Raw genomic sequence first — 9579 nt, 5'->3', positions numbered from 1 at the left:
GTGCCTTCCACTCTGTTTGTTTGTTTTCACCAAAATAAATAAATAACAACGCGGATTTGTTTATAAAATTGACTCGTGCCCCTCTGAAACAAATTGTTATTAACCTTCCCCTTCTGAGCGTTTCATAATCACAGATGTTAGTTTGGAGATGATATCCCAACATCCCAGGGGTACTTTTGATAGCTGCATGGGCGGGGATTGAATGCGGAGGTCGGATATTAAATCAGCGGGATACAGAATTACTTTTTTCCACAAACCCGAGCTGGTTAAATAGTTTCCCCCTCTACCTCTGATATGCATTTCACTATAAATGGCGCGGGTATTTGCATATATAGTGCCTGGCCGCGTGTGTGTGTATCGCATGTGCCATACACTGCATTCAGGTACAGCGGAGCGCAGTAACATCTTCACTAACCCTACTGCTCAGATGCTCACTGAACATACTTATGGCAAAAAAATATGCTTAATTAATTACATGGAGGGGCTGCACAAGTGCAGTGCGGATACATTTCCACTCGGCCCCAGGCTGTTGGATTTATTTTTCATTTCTTTGCTTGATATTTTATTTATTTTTTAATAGGACTTCGCTGCTTTGGTTGGGAAGGAGGGAGCCCGTCCAGCTGGCAGAGAGCTGCGTGCCAGCGAAATGCTGCCAGGCCGTGGGCCTGCCCCTGTCCCTATCCCTGTCCCTTTCCCTGTCCCTATCCTTATCCCTATCCTATCCCTATCTCTATTCCTGTCTCTATCCCATTCCTTAGCCCTCTCCCTGTCTCTATCCGTGTCCCCTTCCCTATCCCTATCCCTATCCCTATCCCTATCCTTATCCCTATCCCTAACCCCGTCCCCGTCCCTATCTCCGTCCCCATCCCTGTCTGTTTTTTCCCCTGCCCCGCCGCTGTCGGGCTTTAGGAACAGCTCAGCTGATTGACGGTTTTTTCCTGCTCTGGCAACGTGGCGTCTCTTTGCTAAAAATGGCAGGAGGCGGCTGGGGCGGCAGCTATTTCTGTTAAATTAATTTTCAATTTTAAATTAACGAGGGCTAATTTCGTTGGGCCGTCCGTCCCCAACCAGCGGGGAGCCGCTGCTCGGCCGGGGGGAGCGCTGCCCGGAGCGGCACAACCCCGGCTATGGGGAGAGTGGGTCGGTGTCCCGGAGCTGTGCCTCTCCCCATAAAACTCTCCCCCAAAATCTCGAGGGCAGCTGCTGAGTGCAGCCAGCGCGTCTGTGCGCTGCTCCGAGCTGCACGCATCGCTTCTTGCGGATATTTTGCTCAACATTCGGGCTGTCGCCACCAGAAGACGAAGCGCTTGGATAAGTTTCCATACTTTTTTTTTTTCTTTTTTTTTTTTTTAACCTAAAATTGAGCGCATTTCCCCGCTCGCACAGCTGCGTTCTCCTCCCGCTGCGCTCGCCGCGGGTGAGGACAGGTGGGAGCTCTGCCCGTGGCACACGCAGGGCTGAGTGCCTTCCTCCAAAATCCCCCTGTAAGGACCTCGGGGCCGCCTCTCCCCGTCCCGACTCTCAGCGGGCTTTCAGTGCCGGCCGCCCCCTCCGTCCTCCCTTCGGGTGGAGGCCCACCGTTCCCATGGCGGAGGTGGCGAAGCTCCTGGCGGGCGCCCGCACACCCGAAAAGCCGACAGAAATATCGGTGGGACTTCACGAAGTCGCCGCCTCCCGTCCCTTGGAGCGCTGCACGCTGCGCGCCCCTCGCACGGCATCGCCCAAAGCGGCTCCAAAAAAGGAGGAGGAGGAGAAATAACGAGAAATTCAGATGTATTTCGGAGCTCATCTCCTGCGGCAGCCCCGAGCCGGGCTCTGCCCGCTGCCCCCTCCCCTATGGGGTCGGGATCCGTGGGCGCTCCCTCCCGTCTCACAGCCCCGTTCCTGCGCTCCGGGGACGTTCCCGAGGTCCCTTCCCCAGCGCTGTGCATTAAGTTTGCAAAAGGAGAAACCTGTTGCAGGGACGTGAGGCTCCAACTCTTACTCTTTTCTGTTTGCGGATCCTTTTTATTAATCTGACGATGACGATGATGGTTTTTACCCGACGGCTCTCCGCCGCTCGCCCCCTCCTTCGGCTCCAAACGAATCCTCCAAACTTTCTTCTCCATCCCCAGCGCCGGGGCCGCTCCCGACCGCCTCTCCCTCCGCCACCGCCGCGGAACGGACCCCGGGCGGAGGAGCCTCGGAGCTCCGCACTGCGGTGTCCGCTGCGCACCCGAAGCGCCGCACGGGGACACGCAGCCCTGGGAGGGTCCCCTCCACCTCCGCTCCTCAGCGACACATTTTGGGAGGTCATCACCAAGTGATTTTTTTTTCCTCTCCCTTTCTCTCACCTCTTTTTTTATTGAACGCAAATCCTCGAGAATTGAGACACACAAAAACGAGGGGAGAACGTTCACAATTTTTTTTTCCTCTTTTTTTTTTTTTATGTTGAGAGCACAGTTGTAAATAGAAACATTCATATTTCATAAGATTATAAATATTTGATACTGCCATTGTAAAACGCACACGGTTTATAAACTGGGACAAAAAGAAATCACAGGAAAAAAAAAGGAAGAAAGAAGAAGAAACCAACCGAAACTCTTTGCTTTCCTGCTAAAAAGGCGATGCCACCGACTCCTGTCTCCTAAGCAGCTGATGATTATTCACAGACTTTAAAATTACAGCTTTCATCTTATAGCGGGATTCTTTCCTTTAAGTTTACACTACTATGTACAACGTGTGTCTATCAGGGCTGCAAAATAAAGAGGGTTTAAGGCAAAGCGAGAAGTCCCCCCCACCCCCCCCCACTAACCCCAGTGCCGCAGAGCAGCGCGTCCCACGCAGCCCCGTTTCTCCCCACGCGTGTCACAGAACCCCACCCCGCCCCCCCAAGGAACAGCGGCCCGAAGCACTCCGGCTCTGGGGGACCACACGGTGCCCGTGCCAAGGAGGGGGGCGTGGGGACACCCTCCGGTGTCAGCGGTGCCTCGAGCAGCGGCCGGGAATGGGAAGAAGAGATGGAGGGAGGTGGGGGGGGAGGGAAACCAAAAATGCCACTTTGTTTTTTTTTTGTCTTATTTTATTTTTCCCCCCCCCCCCACCCTTCTTTTATTTTTTCGTGGCAAAACGCACCCAAACTCGCGGGGAAGGCAGAAGCGGGCGCTGTCCCTCTCCCAGCCCCGGGTAGGGAGTGGAAGGGGGAAAAGGGGGGGGTCATACCTTATGGCGAGGGGACCCCAAAGTGGCCCTTAAGTTGGATGTATATTTTTTTGAGGGGTGGAGGGGGGTAAACCCCTCCCCCGTGTCCCGCAAACGGCGCGGGGGCAGCACCGGCGCAGGGGGCGCCGCTGGGTGCGGGGCTGAGATGTCTTTCCCTTATCCTTACACATACACACACACTATATATAATTTGCTTTTTAAATTATAATCCCCACATCTGTCCGCAAAAGTCAGCCCCAGACACACCCAGAGCCCTAAAAGAAAAAAAAATACAACTAAAAATAAAAATAATAATAATAAAATAAAGAGAACTTAAAAAATAAGAAGAAGAAAATGAAAAGGGGGAAGGGTGGGGGGGAAAAAAAAGGTAAAACTCGTGGAACAAATAGGAGAACTATTTATTCGGTTCACAGTCGTGTGAAATGCAGCAATAAAAATCTTTGGACTTCAGCAAAAGTTGTTTTTAATTATTATTATTATTTTGAATGTCAAAAAAACAGCGTCCAATGTCCATCCAAACAGCGCTTAAGTCTATAAAAACAACGGAACTTAAGCATTAAAAAAAAAAAAACCAAAACATAAAGACAGCGTCTAAAAATCTCCATTCAACCAAAAGGAAAAAAAAAAAAAGAAAGCAATTAAAAGAAAACCAGCAAAGCCCCAAAGCCGCCGAAGCAAAAAGGAAAGCAAAACGATGGAACCAACAGCAACCCGAAAAAAGAAAAAAGCAAAACAAAGAAATACTTTATAATCCGATATCTCGTATTTTTACACCACCTTACCTGTAAATTATATATACATAGAATATTGCAGAATTATATCTAATACACCATATTTTCGCTATGAATGCTGGTATAATCTTTATACACTGGCCCTTTTTTTTTTTTCCTTCCTTTTTCCTTTTTTTCTTTTTTAATTAAATTATTGCATTGTATAAACTTCGCCCCCTCCCCCCCCCCCCCCCCCCCTTTTCCCCCCTTTCCCCCCCTTCCCGGCTATTCGCTGTCCGACTTGCCGTCTTTCGCCGTGGTGGAGTGGTTGTAGAGCCCCTGGGCCATGAGGTGCACCGCCAGCGAGTTCTTGCTGCCCGTCGCCTTCTTGATCTTGGCTCTCTTGTTCTGGAACCAGATCTTGATCTGGGACTCGTTGAGGCCGAGCTCCTGGGCCAGGCTCTGCCGGCGCTGCTCCGTCAGGTAGCGGTTCGTCTGGAACTCGGCCTTGAGTCTCTGCAGCTGCTCGGCCGTGAAGGCGGTGCGGGGCCGCTTGTCTTCCTTGTTGGGGTTCTTCTTCTTTGGTTTGCGGGAGCGGGGACCTACGGCCGGGCGAGACGAGAGCACCGACAGCGCGCCGCCCCTACCCCCCCCCCGGCCCCGCTCAGCATCCCGAGCTGGAAGGGGCCCGCCGGGATCGGCCCATACCTCCCCCTTTTCCCCCCTAACAGCGTTTCTTTTGACCGTATTTCGGAATTAACCTCTGCCTTCTTTACTTCTTATAAAATACCGTCCGTACCGATAGATATAGATGGGTACGAAAGGTGAAGCTCGGCCCCCCGCTCCCCTCGCGGCCCGGTTCGCTCCCCGACCCACGGCTGCTGCTCTCCGCCCGGGCCGAGCCATTGTGCGGATGAATGTTAATTAAATATTAACAAAGGAGAGCACCGGAGAACAATGGGGTAAATTCCAGCTCGGCCCGGAATATTACCTCGGAGCGAAGAGAGTTTTGTTTTCAACCTCACCCAACTCAGTCCCAACTCTCCCTCCGATCCTCCATCGGTCGTTCCGCTCTCGGAGCGACCGCCGCTTTGTCGCAGCCCCGTTCCGGAGCTCTGACCCCGCTCGGAGCTCCCCACGCGCTTCCCCGGTGCTCTCCGCTCCTATTTAAGCGATGCTCTCTCGGAGCGGCCGGGACCGCTCTCTGCCCGCTGCATCACACGGACGTGTCAGCCCGGAGCGCGTTGCTTCGGGTTTTAAATATATATATATATATATTTAACTCTTTTTTGTTGTTGTTGTTGTGGGATAAATTCAGGGTTTTCCCCCAAGCACCGACCGTGGCCCAGAAGTTCCCCGGCTCTCGGACGTCTCTCCCGGCCCCCATAGAACAGAGCGTGGGGGGGGGGAAATAAAAGAAAGGAAGGATGCGGCGGCCGCTGCGGGGCCTCCTTAAGAGAATTAAAATCTTCGGGGTTGCGGAGGGGTAAAAATAAATAAATCAAAGCAAGGTCGGAGGGAAGGGGGAGGGGAGAGGAGCCCCCGCGTCCCCAAAGAACAGCCCGGGGAGTCGAGGCGAGGAGAAGCAGGGGAAGTCCGAAGTGGATTTTTCCCCGTTCTCGGCCCAAACCCCGCGGCCGGGGGGGATGCTCCGCTGCCGCCCCGCTCCCCGACTCCGGGCTGCGGGCGGGGACGGAGGGAGCCCCTGTCCTCTCGGCCCCGCTCCTCCTTTTCTCCTCGTGTTTTCAGCTGCCACAAAAGCGGACGGGCGAAACGGGGCCGGGGGATTTTTTCCTGCCTCCCTCCCGGACCGCGCGGAACCCAATTCGGGGCTACAAGGAAACAGCTCTTACCTGAAGACGGTCGGTCCGAGTACCGCGTGCAGTACACCCAAGCGGGCCAAAGCATGGGTTGGTTCCCGGCGTTGGAGCCGGCCTGGGAGCTATCCGAGTCCGAGCTCACCGACAGCTCCGCGCCGCTCAGCCCCCGCGCTTTCAGGGCCGCCTCCAGCGCCGCGGGGTCTCCCCCCTTCTTGGCCGCTCCGTGCAGGGCCAGAGCGGCGGGGCCGCCCTCCCCTCGGCCCGGCGATCCACCCCCGCCGCCGCCTCCTCCGCCGGGCACCGGAGCTCCGGGAGCGGGCGCGGCGGCCGCGGGGCTCCTCCTGCTCTCCGCTCCGGGCCTGCGGGGTTCTCCGGCGGTTCCTCCCGCTTCCTTCCTCCGACCGAACTCGGGCCTCAGGATGTTGTCGATGAAGAAGTTGGTGATGCGGTGAGGGTGCGGGTGGGGGTGCGGGGGGTCGCCGGGGGGCAGCAGCAGAGCCCGACGCCCTCCGCCGGGTTCCGCGTCCCCGCCGGACTCCTGCGGTTCGGCCGCCTCCTCCCGGGGGCTGCGGCCGCCCTCCTCCATCGTGCGCGGCCCCGCAGCGGCTCCTGCCCGCCCCGCCGGGCGCTGCCTGGGGGCGGCTGCCGCGGTCGTTCGGTCCTTATTTTAATTTTTTTTTTTTTAATATATAGATCGATATATATATATTTTTCTATATACACACGCACAGGTGTCTATTGGTTTGCGCTTCTTCTGGCCGCGCCCGGCATTCAAAATCCAGAGTTCGTCCAAAAAAAAAAAAAAAAAAAAAATTTAAAAAATCAAATCGAACAAAACAAAAATCGTAATTAATTACGGTCGTTTTGAAATAACGCCACGGAGACGCAGAAGGCAGCAGCCGAAGCTCCACGAGTTCCAACTTTGCAAAAATGAGCGCTCCGCTCCGCTCCTCCCGTCGCCGCCGCCGCCGCCGCCGCTCGCCGCGTCCCGCGGCCGCCGCCGCCGCGCTTCATCCGCCGCCCCCGTCGCAGTAAATAAAACAAACAATTAAAAATAATGGGGGTTAAAAATATGTATAAAAAAATATGCGGCCGCCGTCGGGGTGGGGGGAGGAGGAGAAGGAGGAGGGATCCCCGCAGCCGGCGCTCCCCGCGGGGCTCCGGCCGCGCCTCGCCCCGCGCCCGCACATGCGGGGGCCGCCGCGGGTCCGAGGCGGAGGAAAAGAAGGACGGGGGGGGGGGGGGGGGTCCTGGGGATCCGGGGGAGGGAGAGGGGGGGGGGGGTCCGGGGTGGGGGGGGGGCGCCTCCCGCCCGCCCGCGCTGCCCCGGGGCCGGCGGCTGCTGCCCGCCCCGCGCTGCCGCCACCGCCGCGCCCGGCCACTCGCGGCCCGGCTTGTTGTCCTCCGGTTTTAACGGGGCCCCGCCGGTGACGTCGCCGACCCGGGTTCCTCGACACGTGCCTCGGGCCAATGGCAGAGCCACCGCCGGCACACGTGGTGCGGAGCGGCCCGGTAAGTGACAGCCGCGCGGCCCCTCCCCGCCGGCCCCCGAGGGGTGGGGGGTGCCCCGGGGGTGGGTGGGTTCCGCCGCCTCCCCCCCCCCTTCCCAACACCGCTTTTGTCCCCCCCTCCTCCCCCCTCCCCGCTCGCGCCGCGCGGCATCGTTAGTTTTAATTTCCGCGCTGTTTACCGGGGTGGGGTGGGGGGGGGGGAGACTGAAGGGGGGACATCCCATAATTCCTTGCAGAAATGCATAAATCATATTAAGCCTTGCTACAAAGCGAGGGCGGGGGGGCGGCGGGCTGCCCGAGCTGCCGGTCTGCGCTATTTACCGGAGGGGGCCCCATGCCGACCCCCCCCCCTCCCCCGACATAACCTCGATGCCGCTTTCCCTTTTGTCTTTAGGAAGAATTCCCTCGGAACAAAATTAGGGAGCGAAGTGCGGCTGTGAACGGGTCGGGTTGGAGGGGCTGAGGCTGCGGAGGGACGACCGGGGCTGCGCTCTTCCCCGCGGTCTCTCTGGGTTCCTCCGCCCCGACGGCGCGCACCTCCCGGAGCTGCCCGAGCCGGACCGGGCCGGGCCGGGGCCGCCGCACAGCGCAGCGAGGAGCTCTCCCCGCTAAGTGCCATTTGCGTTTGGCTGCCTCGCACCGCCCGTCTCTCTTCTCTTCTTTCCTTCCCCCCTTCCTCCCCCTTTTGTCTCTCTTCTATTTCTCTTTTTGCCCTCTTTCCCCCATTCTCCCCCCCCCCCCCCCTTTTTTTCCCTCCGCATCCCATCTCTCATAGTTCTGGGTCCAGCAGCTCTCGCCGATCCGAAGTTGTTTTGCTCCGACAAGCACCTAGAGGTTAATTTCTTGAAGTGCCCCATGAAAAGCGATTAGCCTGGCTCCCGAGAAGTATTTTCTAATTACGTGCAAGCCCTCGCTCTGCTGCTACCCCATAATTAAACCTCTTCAAGGTGCTGCACTTCAAATATTTCGCTCCCGGGGCCGCTGCCAGGAGCCGAGAGCTCCGGCCCCCCGCACCCCCCACACCCCAAAACCCCATCGCAGAGACACGCAACAAATCACTGCGTCTCTCTCCCCCGGCAGTCACCACGCGCGGGGCAGCACCTCAGGTATGCGAGGGGCGGCGGAGGGCGAAGGGCTGAGCTGACGCCGAACCGAGGAGACAGGGATGATCTTTATTTATTGTTATTATTATTTTAATGATTTTTTTTTTCTCCCCCTCCCCGGGGTTATTTTTATCTCCCTCTCTCCCAAAGGGTTCCAGCACCGCTTTTTCTCGCCGGGCTGCGGGAGCTCCGCCAGCGGCTGCCCGGCGCGCAGGGCTTTATCCTGGGGAGAAAATCACTGCGGGGCACTGGGAGAGGCGCTTTAAGAACAGGGGTTGGGGCCGCCCGTTCCCGGTCCCCGTTCTCCTCGCAGTTCAACCCCGTATATTCTAACGGGGCTCACGTAGGGGTCACCCCTTTAAAGAAATCCTTTTCTTCCCTTCCTGCTCCCCGTTTCCTCCCTCTGACATCCGGTGTTGGGGGCTGAGGGCTGAGGGCTGAGGACAGGGCACAGCGCGCCGCCTCCCGTCCCCTCGGCCGCCCGAGGTCCCCACTGAAATTCGGGGTGGGCGAAGCGACCGCAGCCCCCTCGGAACCCCGGCAGCTTTCCTGGGAGCGGCGGCGGCGGGCAGAGCCCGGCCTCTCGGCTGCCCTTCCCCTCCGCAGCCGGGTTTTCACCGTATTATCGACAATTAAAAATAGATTTTTATTATTGTTGTTGTTGAAAATCACCACATCTGTCAGGTTGCTCCCGTGCCAGGCGCGATGCGACACATCCAGAGCGACTGGTGCTTCCGAGCAGGGCCGGGCCGGGTTGTCGGTGGCATCTCCCCAGCAGCGTTACAGAGATTTTCCCATGGCCGCGGGTAAGGGCTCGGCTGCCGCTGACTCGCGGGACGCCGCCGGCTTTATCCCAGCCGTTCCCCGGGGAGCGAACGAATGAGGCCCGGTGGCAGCGTCCCGGCTCGGGATGGGGCCGACGGGCACCGCCGCGATTCCACCCACGGGCGGGGGACGGACCCCCCCGGGGCGGAGGAGCGGGAGGGGAGAGCCGGCCCCTTCCCCGCCCTGCCCCCTGCCCGGCCCCTGGCCTGGCCCGGCCCTGCCCTGTCCCTGCCCCGTCCCCGTCCTTGTTCCTGCCTCTGTCCCTGTCGCTGTCCCCGTCTCCGTCCCTATCCCTTTCCCTGCCCATACCCTGCCCCCGTCCCCCGTCCCTGTCCCTGTTCCTGTCCTTGCCCCTGCCAGGCAGTGCCCGTGGCACCTCTGTGCGCCTCCCTGCACCACTGTGCACCTC

General features: G+C 58.3%; 4 protein-coding genes across 5 annotated transcripts in view; 1 reads left to right on the top strand and 3 right to left on the bottom strand.

Annotated features, from left to right (window-relative positions):
• Positions 1 to 184, top strand: part of LOC121113068 (TBC1 domain family member 10B-like) — a 2761-nt gene extending 2577 nt beyond the window's left edge. Inside the window, exon 4 of the mRNA XM_046934866.1 lies at positions 1 to 184. This exon is cut by the window's left edge and continues 212 nt beyond it. The gene's annotated coding sequence lies outside the window, so the exon portion shown is untranslated.
• A 1184-nt stretch (positions 185 to 1368) lies between these two features.
• On the bottom strand, positions 1369 to 2462 carry LOC112531937. Its single transcript, XM_025148306.3, has one exon. The coding sequence runs from the start codon at positions 2460 to 2462 to the stop codon at positions 1533 to 1535; it is 930 nt and encodes a 309-aa protein (XP_025004074.2). The 3' UTR covers positions 1369 to 1532.
• Positions 2463 to 3582: 1120 nt separating this feature from the next.
• EN2 (engrailed homeobox 2) lies at positions 3583 to 6865 on the bottom strand. The gene is made up of 2 exons (NM_001267719.2): positions 5765 to 6865; positions 3583 to 4513 (listed from the first exon to the last, which is right to left on the bottom strand). Exons 1-2 carry the CDS (start codon positions 6315 to 6317, stop codon positions 4197 to 4199), a joined length of 870 nt encoding a protein of 289 aa, NP_001254648.1. The 5' UTR covers positions 6318 to 6865; the 3' UTR covers positions 3583 to 4196.
• Positions 3748 to 9579, bottom strand: part of INSIG1 (insulin induced gene 1) — a gene marked incomplete at its 3' end in the record, with an annotated part of 37912 nt that continues 32080 nt past the window's right edge. For both annotated transcript variants that reach the window (NM_001396424.2, NM_001030966.3), the window contains 1 exon segment: positions 3748 to 3777.

This window comes from Gallus gallus, chromosome 2 (genome assembly GCF_016699485.2).
Source record: "Gallus gallus isolate bGalGal1 chromosome 2, bGalGal1.mat.broiler.GRCg7b, whole genome shotgun sequence".
NCBI classification, from domain to species: domain Eukaryota; kingdom Metazoa; phylum Chordata; class Aves; order Galliformes; family Phasianidae; genus Gallus; species Gallus gallus.
This window is presented reverse-complemented; position numbering and strand designations above follow the sequence as displayed.

Bases quoted from the DNA above. Each gene is read 5' to 3' on its own strand.
- LOC112531937 (XM_025148306.3), bottom strand. From the start codon at position 2,462: ATGAATGTTTCTATTTACAACTGTGCTCTCAACATAAAAAAAAAAAAA.
- EN2 (NM_001267719.2), bottom strand. From the start codon at position 6,317: ATGGAGGAGGGCGGCCGCAGCCCCCGGGAGGAGGCGGCCGAACCGCAG. The intron at 4,514-5,764 runs GTAAGAGCTGTT...GCCCGGCCGTAG, and splicing joins CTCGGACCGACCGTCTTCAG to GTCCCCGCTCCCGCAAACCA.